The following is a 14,760-nucleotide window of genomic DNA, read 5'->3' on the forward strand; positions in this document are numbered from 1 at the left end:
TCACCGCCCAGCTAGCTGCTTCCTAGATTCACCCAGAACATGGGCCTGTGCCCCCCAATTTCATTCCCATACTTAAAGGCAGAACTAAGAACTGAGCTCAGGTTGTTTGGCACCAAAGTTTGTCCTCTTAACCATACATTCTTTTCCTTCCTGGCATGCAGATACCCAGGATTATGTATTTACATTCTGCAGACGCCGTTCTCTGTGCTCATACAGATTTTCTGCCAGCTGTTTTCTAGCATTTAGCTGCAGAAGGACCGTAGGAAGAGATTCCACCTAGCCAGCTCTTTATCCCATGCCTTCTAATGAATTTCCCCAACTTTCAGAGAGAATCCTGAATCAGTCAGGAATATTAGGTCCCTAAGCAAAAATTTCTGAAGCCCTTTTCCCATTTTTGTTATTTGAAAAAACGTTGGCCATCAAAATTGTCTTGTGAATGAATGAATGAAAGGGTCAATGACTGAATCAATCTCCAGATCCTCGACAACTTAAGGATTTTGGACAAGGTTCAAAATGTCCTGATTGAAAAAAAAAAGATACGTCATGATAAAAAAACAAAAAAGATAGTTTTTGTTATCGTGGACCATCCACTGCAATCAGGTGTCCAAAGACACAGTCATTTATTTACTCAACAGACGCTTCTACGAGCATTTACTATGACTTGCACACCGTGTTGGGCACTGGGGATAGGACACACAAGATCTCTGCCCTCAACCCAGGCCTCCAGGGATGCGGTGGAGGTCTGGAAGACAGTGTGGGCATTGACCAGTGACCTGTGACATGGGCAAGAAGATGGGTGGGGGCGGGTGGAAGTGTGGGGAGTAATGTAAAGACCAAAGACGAAGAAGCTCTTTCTAGTAAGCGAAATGGAAGCGTAACATGCAGTTGGTGGGTTGGAAAGGGTTAAGGGGAAAGTTCTGGGGGCAACTGGCAGATGTAACCTGATCCCTCTCTGCAGTAGTCTGGGCTTTAAAACTTAGAAACCTGGAGGAATCACAGACACTGGGCTGGTTTTACTGCTCTCCCCTCACTGTTTAGAAAGCCAGGCCTTTCCTTGCAGAGCTGGTGTTTCTTTGGTGGTGTGAGTTACTTCTGCGTATTGCTCAGTGCATCCGTGTTACGTGGATTTTTACTAGTTGCATTCCCAGGGTATGTCTTGGTCTCCAATAGTAGGGCAAGTCGAGAGGGCAACAAAAAAGAGAAGTTATAAAAGCACCGACTATTTTAATGATACATCTCTGGCAATGTAACAGTTTTCAGACACAAATATGACAAAAAATCTTTCTACAGAACTTTCCAAACCATTAATTCAGAGGTAGGAAACTTCCTATAGAGGCCCACGGCTCCATTTGGATAGAGCAATTTAGTTTAGGTTGGGGGGAAAGTTTGGGCAAACCCCACTGCTCAGCAGAACCCTGCCTGCAAACAGCTAAAGTCACTATATCAGAACCAAACCTCAGCGATTATTAACCACGACTTGCCTTAATTCTGGTTTATCTTCCTAGGACCAAGAATCAAAAAAAGCTTCCCCTGCAGGAAATGTTCTACATCTGTTACAAAGCATGTATTATGTGCTTACTGCCTAGGATGGACAATAGATGCTCCAAGGGTTAGGAGTGGGAATCAAGTGAGGTTCACAATGGTCCCAGGAGCTTCATGGAAGTAAAGGATCTTGAGTTCTATTTTGAAGGAGGAGAAGGACTTGGTTGAGCAGAAGAGGGTATTTCAGAAGCAGAGGCAATAGGGAGTATGAGTGTCCTGTTTCTGCAGACCAGAATCTTTTTTTTTAAGAGAAAAGAAATATAGGTTGATAAATGTAGTTGGAACACAAGGTTCATTTGGGGGAGTAGCCCAAGATGAAGTTGAAACAGTGAGAAGTAGACAGTTTATGAAGGACCTTGGATCTCAGAAAACAGAAAGACTGCCTAGAAATTAGTATGTAGAGGTGGTATAGTAACTTTTTTTTTAAAAAAGATTTTATTGATTTATTTGAAAGAGAGAGAGAGATATCATGAGCAGGGTGGAGGGGTAGAGGGAGAAGCAGGCTCCCTGCTGAGCAGGGAGCCCGATGCAGGGTTCCATTCCAGGACTCTGGGATCATAACCTGAGCTGAAGGCAGACGCTTAACCGACTGAGCCACCCAGGCGCCCCAAGTGGTATAGTAATTTCTCTCATTTTCTTCTTTTCTCTGGGTTGCTTTTAAAAGAGATTTTATTTATTTATTTGATAGAGAGAGCACACACGAGAGAGAGAGAGAAAGAGAGAGAGAGAGGAAGAGTACAAGCAGGAGGAGCTGCAGAGGGAGAGGGAGAAGCAGGCTCCCCACTAAGCAGGGAGACTGATGCAGGGCTCTGGGATCATAACCTGAGCTGAAGGCAGCCACTTAACCCACTGAGTCACCCAGGCACCCCTCTAGATTGCTTTATTCACTATATGATCATCCATTTGATGGAAAGCAGAGAGAATATTATGGAAAAAAATTAGGATCAAGTGTTAAACCCAGGTAGCATCATGTCCTAGTGCCACTGGGTGAAAATTCTAAATAGGGCAAGAGACATAACAATTATTAATGTCTCGAAATTTAAATTGAGAAGCAATTCCAGCAACTCAGCAACCTGGGAAGCATTGAAACTGATGGGGAGCTGGAAGGTTCCCTTTAAAATCGGATCAAAATTTATAAATAGTTGTATCTGAGAGGAGAGAACATTACTTTGTTTGCCCACCTGGCACTCCACCAATCTTGCAGGTGTCTGGGCATCTTGGAATGTAAATTTAAGCAGGGAAACTAGGAATGTTCCTTGACTGAATGGGAGGTCAACAGAGTGTTTAAAACTGAGATGCCAAAGTGCAATGCAAGTAATTGGGAACCGATCTGTGATCAAAAGGCAAGTGTTTCGTAGATTGCTTTGTAGAGGGGCCCTCAGGCAGTGTACACCCAAGTGTTTTCCAAGATTCAAATGCCTTGAGATGAAGAATATAATTCGATTGTGTTCCCTTGAATGTTGACCTGCCAGTGGCCCAGTGAGGCTTAGGGGATGTGAATGACAAGTGTACAATTGTATTGATACCTATTTAATTATTACGTAGCTTAATGTTTTATGTTCAGAAGTTCTGAATAAATGGGTATGACAAACTTCAGTGAGAGCTAAATTAATAGACAGGTTTTAGTTAGCAAAAGAGAGGCATTTCATTGTCTTCAGAAGCCACCATTTTGTGATACTCATCCTTAATTATATAAAGGCAAGTGAGAAGGGGACCAGAATAATTAGGGAGATTTAGTGCACACAAAACTGTACTTTTAGTGAATTTACTTTTATTGATTGGCTCTTCTAAATTTGTAGGAAGGCAGCCCATGACCCTGACCTTGTTTCCTCTTATGGGTTTCATTTCTCATTCTGACGGTCCTTTATCAGTACTCACCACCCTTGTAATTATTTGTCTCGCGTCTGGTGACCCCATTTGACTGCATGCTCCATGTGGACAGGATCTATCAGGATCTATATTGCCATGGCTAGTCACAGAGGCACTCGCTGGCTCAGGGGCATCTCTGGGCTGCAATCCAACCAGGCATTATTTTAATGTCTCCGTCTGAAATGGAAGTCTGCTTTGGTTTTGCTGGAAGGGTCCACACAGGCTAGCTCAGGGCCCAGGGCGGTTCAATAAATGTTTACTGAGTGACAATTCAAGATGTTTAAATTTCAAACCTGAAGCTTTGAAGGGAAGGGAAACGCTGGGATAAACCTCGATTCTCCTTGTTGCTCATTTCCAGGGGCGTCTCATCTTTCTCTGCATTTCAGGCCCATCTCCACGTTGCTCACACAGCCGGCTGACAGGCTGACATCTTCATCAGATGAAGCTCTGCTGTAATTCTTCATGTGTAAAGCTTCATGCGACTGTTCCTGGAAGCTGAGTTAAATGTGGAGGAGGTCACACATGTCTCATCTCCCTCACTCCTGCTTTTGGATGAAATGGTTGAAAGAGCAAGGGAGACAGCAAATGAAGGACCCAACTGCAGGCATCTGAGCGGAAGCTGCGGTCCTTGGCCACCTGCTGGGATGGGAGCATGTGGGGCTTCGGGACCCTCCTGCCTCTTGTGGGGGTGGGCAGCCAGCCAGCCACAGCCTGCTAGCCCCTTCTAGGGTCACAGGTGTACTTCTAGTCCAAACCTGGACAAGCTGATGTTCAGGTCAGAACCGGTGAACGTTCAGCTGCCAGGATCCTAGTGAGCAGCCTGAGAAGATTAGCCCACAGGTTCTGGGTATAATTCTTTGCTACCTACACTTCATTGGTAAGTTTTTCCTTTTTGCCTCCTCCCACTACTCTGTGTATTCCCTTCCCAATTCATGGATTCCTCCTCCATTCCCCTGGTCATTCCTCATCCTTCCTTTCCTCTGCCCACCTCTGCTCGTCCCTGCTACACTGTGTCCCCTCTTTCTGTCTTCATGCTCTTTCTCTCCTGTTTCCTGGGCTCCTTCACTTCTCCGGTCCCCAATCCCTGTCTCCTTCTTTCTCTTTCTTTTATCTGTGACCAACTGACTTCCTGTTGCTCTCTTTCCTTTTGACTTTTTAAGAATTTCTCGATGAAATGAGGAGAGGACTAAAAGGGGCTCCATGAAGTCCTTGGTGGAAAAAAACATGGATGGCAGCACTTCTGATCCCAGGCAGCCACTAAATTTGATTTGTAGTTGATCCGAAATGTAGGAAAAGATTTTCAATTACAAAACTCATAAAGTGTAAGGATGAGGGAACCTGGCTGCATTTTGAGTTTGACTAATGGTTTCAAAGTGTTTTAAAGCGTTTGGCATTTGCCAGCCTTCCTTTCTTCCCCTAATCCTCAAACCCATGAGTTTTTATGGGAAACATAATCCTCTTTTCTGATTCATTTACACTTAGCTCATCTGAGTATTGTTTTGTAAAAACCATCTAAGGTCCAAGAAACTTTATGAGATCTTTAAAGACTTTTTTTTTTGAACCAGGAAGTTACATACTGCCAATATAAACGGACCTTGAAACCTAGGGGGCTTGGGTCCAGAAACCATGGCATTAAACTGGGTCTAGAATTGGCAAAGGCTGGTCCCCATGCCTGACAGGAACTGGGCTTTCACTTTCAGGATAATAGTAAGTCGAGTGTTTAGATGAGTAACCATCTCATACGGGTGCACAGCATATTTTTCTAAGATCATCTTGCTAGTTATGTAGATAGCAAGAGACTAATGTGGAAAACTGACTTTGCTAGTGTTTCCTGATTACAGTGGGGCTGCTTACTTATGTGTGTATTACCATATTAATGGTTGTGTATACACACACGTATACCAACACATATGTGGGTCCTTTAGGGATGAGACTGACAATCACACTGGAGATTCTTTCTGTGGTTATGTTTCAGAGTTGATCTATGATATATCCAAATCTGTCATAAAACAGTTTGTAATCAGGCTGAAGATCGGTTGAAATACCCACCTGTTTATTGCTTTGGGTCAAGAGAAAGGAAGACTGCATTCTATCTTTCTGACGGTAGAGAACATTTTTCTGCAGAGCCATAGGGCATGGTTAAGGTCATTGCTCTCCCCAAATGTGAGGACTTCAGGTTGACCCCAAGACCCCCCGGAAACAGGCTCAGAGAGGTGAAATGACTTGCTTAAGTTCCCCAGGGAAGCCAAGTCTCAGCAATAGAGCCCAGAACTCTGGCTCCCTGCCAGGCCCTTCCCTCTACAGGCAACTGCTTCTTACTGACCGAAACTGGTTCATCTGTCTGGGTCCTGTGAGTGGCCCACAAGAACAGTGTACCCAGCACAGCAGACTAAAACCTGGCCCTCTGGTGATGCTGTCCTTCACTGTTTCCTGAGATTTCCCTGCCTGACACCTCTCCTCTTCTGTCCTGCCTCTTCAGAATGGAGTTAGTGCTTCTAGACACCTCTTCCCCCCATGCATTTCGGCTGCTGCTATATAATCCCTACTTGAGAGGTAAAATCTCTGTAGGCTGATTTGAATTACAGGTAGGAAGTATTTTCCCTCTATATTGTGAATTTTCCATGGGATAAAAAAGAATCATGGGGTAATACTGTGACACTGGCCTTACACAAATCAGATCCTGCCTTGTTAAGCTTTTATTATTATTATCTCAAAGTGTTGCTTAATTCAGTTGTTACTTACCTTTTTTTTTTTTTTTTAAGCTTTCATTTATTTACATCTTGTCTCTCTAACCAGTAGGAAGTTTCTCCAAGACAAAGGGGCTGTGCCTTGGGATACTGCGTATGTGCAGAGAGGTTCAGCCTCTGCCCTTGCCTGAGTAGGCACTGGGTGGATATTTACTAGCTCCTATTGTGTCTTTTTTACAGAACCCAATGCTGGGAGGCAGTTTCTTGACCCACCCTCCTTCCTCAATCGCCTCAGCCAGTTCTCTTTGGCTTGGCTCAGAGACTGACCTTGAATGACCTCACTGATCCTGTCCACAGGGACCCCGGATGTTCTTAGAGCCACAGCCTGTTAGTGCTGGGAAGGTACTTTTAATCCAACTTGTCTGTTACGGAGGAGGAAGTGGAGGTTCAGGGATGAGAGGTGGGCTGCCTGTGGTCTTTTGGCTAATTAGCCGCAGTGTTAGGACTGAATTGTGGTCTCTCCATCCAGCCCGATGCTATTTAATCTATGGCAGTGGCTCTCACAGTGGGTTCTCACGTGCAACTGGTGCTTAGGCAGATGCACTGAGGCTCTTCCCTGCCAAATCAAATATTGGAGGTCTTTCTCCAACGTACAGAAAAAAGAGACTAATCAATTCTCTTCGACTTTACATTATTTTCCATTAATTCTTTTTAAACCATCATCACCAGCTACCAGCTGTCTACGAGGCAAAGCCGGCAGACAACAGAACAAGATTAGCCACAAATAAGTATGAACAAGAACAACCAAAGCCTTGGAAACCGAGTCTCATTTTTAGTTTTAAAAAACTAGACTGCTATGACTATGGGTTTTCCAGTGCATTCATATAATAAAATTGTGCATTCTTCTGGACACATTGTTTTAAATTCAAATGCTAGAGTGTATCATTTCACGGTTTTCCCCAAAGAGCACTATGAACTCCAGGGACTGTCCCTGGAACATTCTGCATTTCCCTTAATGTGATTTTAGGCCATCTACAGTCAGTGATCCTTCCCTTTCAGATGGGGGTCCAAGGAACTGAGCTGCCCACCCCCCCTTTTTTTAAATACTAAATGGCTTGGGGTTGTCAGGGATCCTGAAGTCTGCATTCCTAGCGTAAAGGCCTTTTCACCAAAAGCACGGCTGCTTTGGGGGTTGATTCCGGCCGCGGTTTTCCCCGTCCACGCGGGCGCCCCCTGCTGCCCAGCCTGCACTCTCGTCCACGCCGAGCTAGGAGTAGGGTACCAGAAGCTGCAGACCGAGACACAGTCACGCGGCGTTTACAGTCTCAAAGAGAACCATCTAAACGCTTTCCAATGGACAGCTCGGCGCATCCGGAGCAGTCCTTTCTAGGGCCCGATCTGGTATTTTAATCCAACACCTAGCATGTATCAGAGCAAACACGGCTAAGAAAATGCCTTCCGAACAATATCAAACGAATCCCGTGGGGCTTCTAAAAGGAAAGGACCAGTCAGTGGCTCTGCCGAATCCTTTGTCCTTCCCCGGGACACGGGACCGGGGACCTCGGCCTCGCCGCCCCACAGTAACAACCTATGTGGATGTGGAGGGTGGCGGCGCGTTCTCGGGCTCATCTCACGCTCTCCCCAATTAGGATTTACTGCCTGACGTCACGTCTGCCGGAGATTGGCTGTTCAGATCTGACACTCGGTTCCACGGCGAGAGCAACTTTTTAAAGACTTTGCAGCCGGGGCTGCCTCGGAACGTCCCGCGCGCTCACGCCCGCCCTCGCCCGCTCTGCCCCGGGCCCGGCGCGGCGCCCCCTGCACCCGCGGCCGCGCGAGCGGACCCTCACCTTGCGCAGCCCGCTCCCCTCGCCCCGCCCCCCCTCCCGGGCTCCCGCTCCCCACCCCACCCCCACGCCCGCCCCCTCCTCCCCGCCGCTTTCGGCTGGGGTCTGGGGCCGCTCGGCCGCCCGCAGAACTTCCTCTCCTGCAACCGAGTTCTCCTCGTCCCGCCTCCCGGGCTCTCGGGCAGCCGGAGCGCGCGCGGGCGGCCGCACCGGGCGAGCCGCACGGCCGGGGGCGGGCGCCGGCTCGGGCCCGCGATGGCGGGGCCCTGGCTCAGGTGGGGGCTGCTGCTCTGGGCAGGGCTGCTCGCGTCGTCGGCGCACGGCCGGGTGCGGAGGATCACGTACGTGGTGCGCCCGGGCCCCGGCCTGGCGGCGGGCGCCTTACCCCTGGGCGGGCCCCCGCGCCCGCGGACCTTCAACGTCGCGCTCGACGCCAGGTACAGCCGCAGCTCGGCGGGCGCCGGCGCCCCCAGCCGCGCCTCGCCGGGGGCCCCCTCGGAGCGGACGCGCCGCACGAGCCAGCCCGGCGGCGCGGCCCTACAGGGGCTCCGGCCGCCGCCACCGCCGCCGCCGCCGGAGCCGGCGCGGCCCGGGGCCCCCGGCGGGCAGCTCCACCCCAAGCCCGGCGGTCACCCGGCGGCCGCCCCGTTCGCCAAACAAGGCAGGCAAGCCGTGCGCTCCAAAGTGCCGCCGGAGAACCACAGCGGCGGGGGCTCGAGGCTGCAGGTTCAGCAGAAGCAGCAGCTGCAGGGGTAAGCCCACACCCTCCCTCCGCGCGCGCGCCGCCCGCGCCGGGACCCGCGGGGTCGGAGCCCCTGGGAGCCCCGCCGCGGCCGCGGGCGTCGTGCGCGGTGGGGCCGCCTTCTCCTTCCCCGCCCGCCCGCGCCGCGTGAAGCCCGAGTGCGGGAAGCCGAGGGACTTTGAGGATAAACTCCGAGTGCATTGTTTCTCGGCTGCGGGTAAACACAAAAGGCATTTCTGCCTGGGGCGTAACCTCCTGTGCGCGAACCTAACTATTCCTAGAAGATGGGCGTACACATGAAGTCACTACAGCTCACTCCCTCAGCATCAATTAAACTTTGCAACTCAGTTTTAAATTTTTTCTAGCTGGTGAAACAAACAAACAAATAAAAAAACGTTTTGGGAGGGCTGGCTGTAAAGATCAGCCCCTGTTCGGTGGCCTAAAACTTTTCAGCATCCTAGAAATTGTGGGCTTGAGCTTCCGTGCACCTGTGGGGTCTGCTTTCCCGGGGCGGGGGTGTCTCCGCATCGACAGAATTTTCGGTTGGAAGGTTTCTGTTACTGGGAGCTGATAAACATCCTTCCTGCCCTCCTCCCCATTAATCACAAGTTGGGGGTATGGGGGATATCTTGTTTTGCCTATTTGGTTCTTTCATGGGTAGTTCCAGGCACTGTGATCTCACCCGTTTGGACACTTCTCTCTAAAGCTCAGATTCAGTTTAAACCGAGGGTGAGATAATGTATAAAAGACACTTGGCTCTACATTGGGGCTTAAGAAAATCATTTATGTGGACCTCGTCCTCCCGTCCTGTGTAGCGCTAGGTTATGCAGGCGTTTTGGTTCTCCCGTCTTCTCCTGATACATGGTCTTTACCCTTCTACCTGGGCACCTTTGGCTTGGGCATCCTCAGTATGGCTTAGGACTCTCTGGAAGCCAGAGGAATGTGGAAGCAAGGAGGCGGGCTTGCAGGGACCCTTAGAAGCTTGGATTCTCTGGAAATTAATGTTGCGACTGTGGACTCAGAGGTCTTGCTTTGTTTTAGGGTCAATGTCTGTGGAGGGCAGTGCTGCCATGGCTGGAGTAAGGCCCCTGGTTCCCAGAGGTGCACCAAACGTAAGTTTCCATGTTCATTGTGGCCCTGCACAGTGGGCAGAGTGGGGCTATCCACATGGGGGGAGGGAGATTCCACAGGGGTGACATGAGGGGGCTAATGCCGTCCTGGAGATATTAATGTCTGCAATGCAGTGTACCCCATTATCTGCAGCCTTCATTACCACCCATGAAGGGTTGGGTCACAGTAATGATGGTATCAGTGCGGCAATGTATTGTACAGAACTGTGCCGTGCATTCAGGGTTCCCCTGCCCCCAACTGGGTATTAATCACTGTCACACCAGTGGATCAGGAGCTAGGAAAAACTTCGCAGTGGAGAATGCGCCATATGCCAAAGCAGTACAATGAACTCAGACCCGGATATGGACAAATGAGAAACTTTAAGTTGATGGCGGGAAGGGCAATGGGTAGTAGGTGGCCCTGTCCTGGAATAAAATATCAGCAGTTTTTAAAGCTTTCTGAAAACAGCAACAAGAATCCTCCATCCTTGAGGCCTGATTGTTTCCCAGGAGGTGACCACTTCGCTGTTCTTTAGAACTGACAAGTGGGGTTTCCTTCAGTGCTTCTCCAATTAATACACATCGTAGCAGTGTTTTAGAAAAATGTATTATTGGGACATATAGGTTTGGGAACATCAGAAAACATTTCCCCGATCATTGTAAAGTTAAGGATTCAGTGAAAACGTATTGTGAGGCTCCGCTGGACAAGCTGACTCTGTCCGTTGCTAATTGGAAATTAAAAAAGCTTCCACTCTGACAAAGTTTAGCATTCTTAGGTGTTCTCTGCATGGAGCTTGAGCCATAAACATTGTGGACTGGAATCCAAAATTTAAGTGCTTATTGGTATTCAGCATAGTAAGATTTAACAATTTGTCTTGTATACTGTTTGGATTTTAAAATACTGATTTAATAAATATCTCATATTTAAAATAAAATAGTTTGGATTTTAAAATATTGGAAAAAATTTCTTGTGCAGTCATTCTGGTGAACTTGCTTGTTAAAAGGTACTTCACTCCTTGAAAGAAACAGGAGGACTTTGGCATAATGGCCTGGATTTTGTAGAAAGGAATGTCTGGATGGGTTAGGATTTAACTGTGATCAAGGAGTAATGGCAGAAATGAACTCACTGTCAGCCTCCTGATTACTGAACTCAAACCACTAGATCAGAAATGCTGCGGGTTGTAGGCATTTAGACTGTCAAAATTTTTCACTTCTTCTTAGATTACACCTGACAATAGTGTACCAGCATTTTCTTGAATTTACGATGAAATCAGGTCAAATTACACACCTTTTCCCCCCGTCAGTATCTCCTTCTGCTCAAAACCTGATAGGATGTAGTTTCCCTAGAACGTGGAGATAATCCACGTATGACAGCACCATTACAGTGGGATGCTGCTGTGTAAAGATTGAAAATACAGAGCAGGATTTTTTAGATGGGTGGGTGGGTTCTCTTCCTTGATGCCTGTTAGAATGCACCAAGACTTGAAGACATTTACTTGGCAAATGACGCATTTGAGTGCCTTCTCTGAAAAGGTTGTCTGAGGATTTGGGGCTCCAAAGATGTCTCAGAAGATCCAAAGATGCCCTAGAAAAGAGAGCAGCCAGATCTCGAGGAACCACTCCATGGCTTCCTCCTTCTCCAGGCGGGGGAGGCAAGGGCATGGTTGTGCCTAGGTTTGACTGGGTTTGCCCTTTGGTGACCCAGAAAGAGAAGCTGCAGAAGGCTCTGGGTCAGAACAGTTACTGCGGGGTCCCAGAGGAAGTTGCTACATTGATTTAGTCTCACAATACCTACAGGAAATATGTGTGGCTTTTGGTTCAAGTTCTCTTTCCTATTCCTAGAAGTTAGCCCTTGGACAGCACGGGGTCTAAGCAGTGCCACATCACTTTCTTTTTTGATGATTTTCAGTGTTCAGAAAATTGGCCTTCCTATACTGCCCAATCTGTCAAATTAATTCAGGCCCAAGTGCTAGAAACGTATATCATAAGTCATTCCAGGAATAATTTTAAAAGTGATGCTGGGGTAGACCAGTGCCCATCCTAAAGTAATGTGTGTACTAGGTGGGTATGTTTCAATAGGAGACTTGTTTTGTGTATGTGGGAGAGCCAGAGAGATGAAGGAGCCTTCTGCCTTTGGATGGGACGACTGGGGTTCCTGCTCATGCTGTGAAACTTGTGTCCATGGTTGAACAGCGTGCTAATAGAAAAGCCCCTGGCCCTGAATTCAAATCCTGTGTGGCCTTGAGGGATTCACTCAACCTCTCTGACCCTATATTTTCCCATCCAGAAATGACTGTGCTAAAACCTTGCTCACTTTGTTGGATTGTTCCAGGTATCAAGGTGAAAGAGAAAAGGTATACAGGCCTCGATGAAACCAGAAAGATTCTTAGTTTCTGATTGGATTCATCCAAGCAAATCCTGACTCATTTATTTATTACTTGGTTTTCTTTTTTTCCTGTGTATGTCTCCCTAGCTGGTGTCATCATTGTCTTTTTTTTAAATAATGTAGATATGAATCCCTTTTTATATTACAGCTTTGAAGTAGTTTAGGGTTGCCGGGGAAGGGGGAAATGGTGGTCAAGGGATACAAAGTTTCAGTCACACAAGATGAATCAGTTCTGGGAATCTAATGGACCGCAATGTGACTGTAGTTAACAATCCTACTTGAAATTTGCTCAGAGGGTAGGTCTTAAAGTGTTCTACTCCTTAAACAGTGTTAACTGTTATGTTAACTGTGGTAGTTACGTTAATTAGCTTGATTGTGGTGATTACTTCACAATGTATGTGTATATCAAAACATTATCAAGTATCGTACATATATACAATTTTTATTTGTCAATTATTCCTCAATGAAGATGGGGGGGCGGAGAATAAATGAAAAAGCCAGTCACTCCCATGCCGTCCTGGCTTTGATTACCAAGAAAAAAGAAAGCAGTTTGTTCTGAATGATTTATTTTAATAGAACTTAAAAAGCAACCAAGTATTAGACTATTTGTGTGTCTCTAGTTCTTTTTGAATAAAGCTTGCTGTTTAGAGGTAAAAATACTCCTCTAAGGTATACATAAATTAAATGGAAAAAATCCTGACACCATTTTTGTGACTGTAACTACTTCAGTAGTGAACTTTGGATTGCAAAAGAAATTGATTTGTGGCCTTTTTCCTCTCTCACTTCCGTATTTTGCTGAATTGAACAATTGCGCTTGAGTATGCTATATTATACTTAATACACAAACATGAAATTCCCCCTTAAGATAGTCGTCATCATAAAATGTGTATGCATGTTTAAACGTACCACCCAGGATGCCTCCTAATTGTCATTATATTTTGAGGATAATTGAAAGGGGTTAGCTGAAGAATTTCAGTTTATATAGGTCATATCCAATTGATGCAAAAAATATTTCTGTGTAAGAGATCGCTTGTGTTTATGTTGTTCAGTTTGCTTAATCCAGTGAAGAAAATAAGGTGCCCTTGGAGCCAGACGCCATTGTTTTTAGTTGATTGAAACTTCATTTAAATGTGCCACAGGCAAATGCTTCTGAAGACTGAAGATTTAGTGAGCCTTGCATTGCAAATCAGTGTGAGACAGGCAGGCAGCAGACCTACGCCATGGCACGGAATGCATTTGTGCGTCCACAAAGGTAGTCTTAGGGGCTCTTTAGTCATCCATTCGCTTTCTAGAGGTGCCCAGTTGCATGTTAATGCTGCTTTTCTAGACATCCTTTGTGTGTGGATCTCTAGAAGTTGAAAGTATAGTGTGGGATATGTCATTTTAGTTATTAATACTGAGGAACTGTTGATAGTGATCCGTCTGTGTTTTGGGCAAAAGAGATGGCACCACATTTGTTCTCTTTCCAAAGAGTTAACATTTATAGGAGGGTCTTTGTTGTTTAGAGACTCTGTCTTCCACTTGGGGCATTAAATCCCTGATGTGTACTGTTTTGGCCTCTCTTCATTTTTGCATTTTTTTTCCTCTGTCCAAACCGAACCTACCCCTTACTGGTTCTTGCAGTCTTTTTGTCCCCCCTCGGGGTAGGTGTGGGCTAGAGAGAGAGACACAGCCAGTGGGCTCATCTTTAAAGAGGAGACTGGATTGGGAGCAGAGGACATAAAAGAGTAAAGGCAAGATGAGGGTGAGGCCCGGTTGGCAGAGTGAGGAGGATGGAAGAGGAAAGATGGCAGATAGGAGTCCCCCGCGGGTGCCTGGCACTTTGCAGACCCTCCATAAATGCATGGATGGTTCTTTCATTTATTTAACGGATATCTGTTTAGCTTTTACCATGTGCCAGGTTCTATGAATAGAGGAGAAATGCAGCCAGCTGCAGGGAGTACAGGGTCTGTTTTTACTCACTTAACTCATGGCACATCAAATGACTTGTTCTCTCCTTAGCAAGAAACAGAAAAATCGATATTCCATTGCTTTTCCATTGGCATTCAGCCCACACTGCTTTGGAAACACACACACACGTACACACACACACACACACACGTACACACACACACACGCACACACCCCCCCCCAAACCTAGCAGTGTTCCGTAATTATATGCAGAGGAGACAGCTACGTATACCCTTGGTGTTCGGAGATGCAGTAGATGGCATCGTCCAGGAGGGAGTAATGTGATGTGGCTGGAGTTCAGATGACCAAGAGGACTTTTCAGGCTGTCTCCCGTCCCGCTTGGCTCCATGCTGCGCTAGCCAAGCTTGGGAGTCAGGCCCAGAATGATTGCACATTTTTCGTATGCCTGCTATGACCATTGACAGCTGCTTTGCCAGTAGATCTGCAGTGAGGTTTACCATGGCCCCTGCTGGGAGCGGGGGTGGGAGGGTCGGCTGGGAAATCTTGTCATGTGGCACAGACAGCCCGGCAAAAGGAGAGGGACCCAGAGGTCAAGTTCACCCTGGGTCAAATATGTGTTCTCAACACTAGTGAAAACAAACATGGAGGAACCATAAATTCTGTGTGG

General features: G+C 47.1%; 1 protein-coding gene across 6 annotated transcripts in view; it reads left to right on the forward strand.

The window, feature by feature from the left end:
• Positions 1-8,092: 8,092 nt before the first annotated feature.
• Positions 8,093-14,760, forward strand: part of LTBP1 (latent transforming growth factor beta binding protein 1) — a 389,022-nt gene continuing 382,354 nt past the window's right edge. For 4 of the 6 annotated variants that reach the window (XM_036119099.2, XM_036119100.2, XM_036119102.2 and 1 more), the window contains exons 1-2: positions 8,094-8,697; positions 9,729-9,799. In XM_036119099.2, coding sequence (XP_035974992.2) covers positions 8,201-8,697; positions 9,729-9,799 — 568 coding nt within the window. In that variant the 5' untranslated portion in view covers positions 8,094-8,200. Of the gene's footprint in view, positions 8,698-9,728; positions 9,800-14,760 lie in introns of all 6 variants that reach the window. The other 2 variants (XM_078056161.1, XM_078056162.1) reach the window with 1 other exon arrangement.

Source organism: Halichoerus grypus, chromosome 10, assembly GCF_964656455.1.
Source record: "Halichoerus grypus chromosome 10, mHalGry1.hap1.1, whole genome shotgun sequence".
Lineage (NCBI taxonomy): Eukaryota > Metazoa > Chordata > Mammalia > Carnivora > Phocidae > Halichoerus > Halichoerus grypus.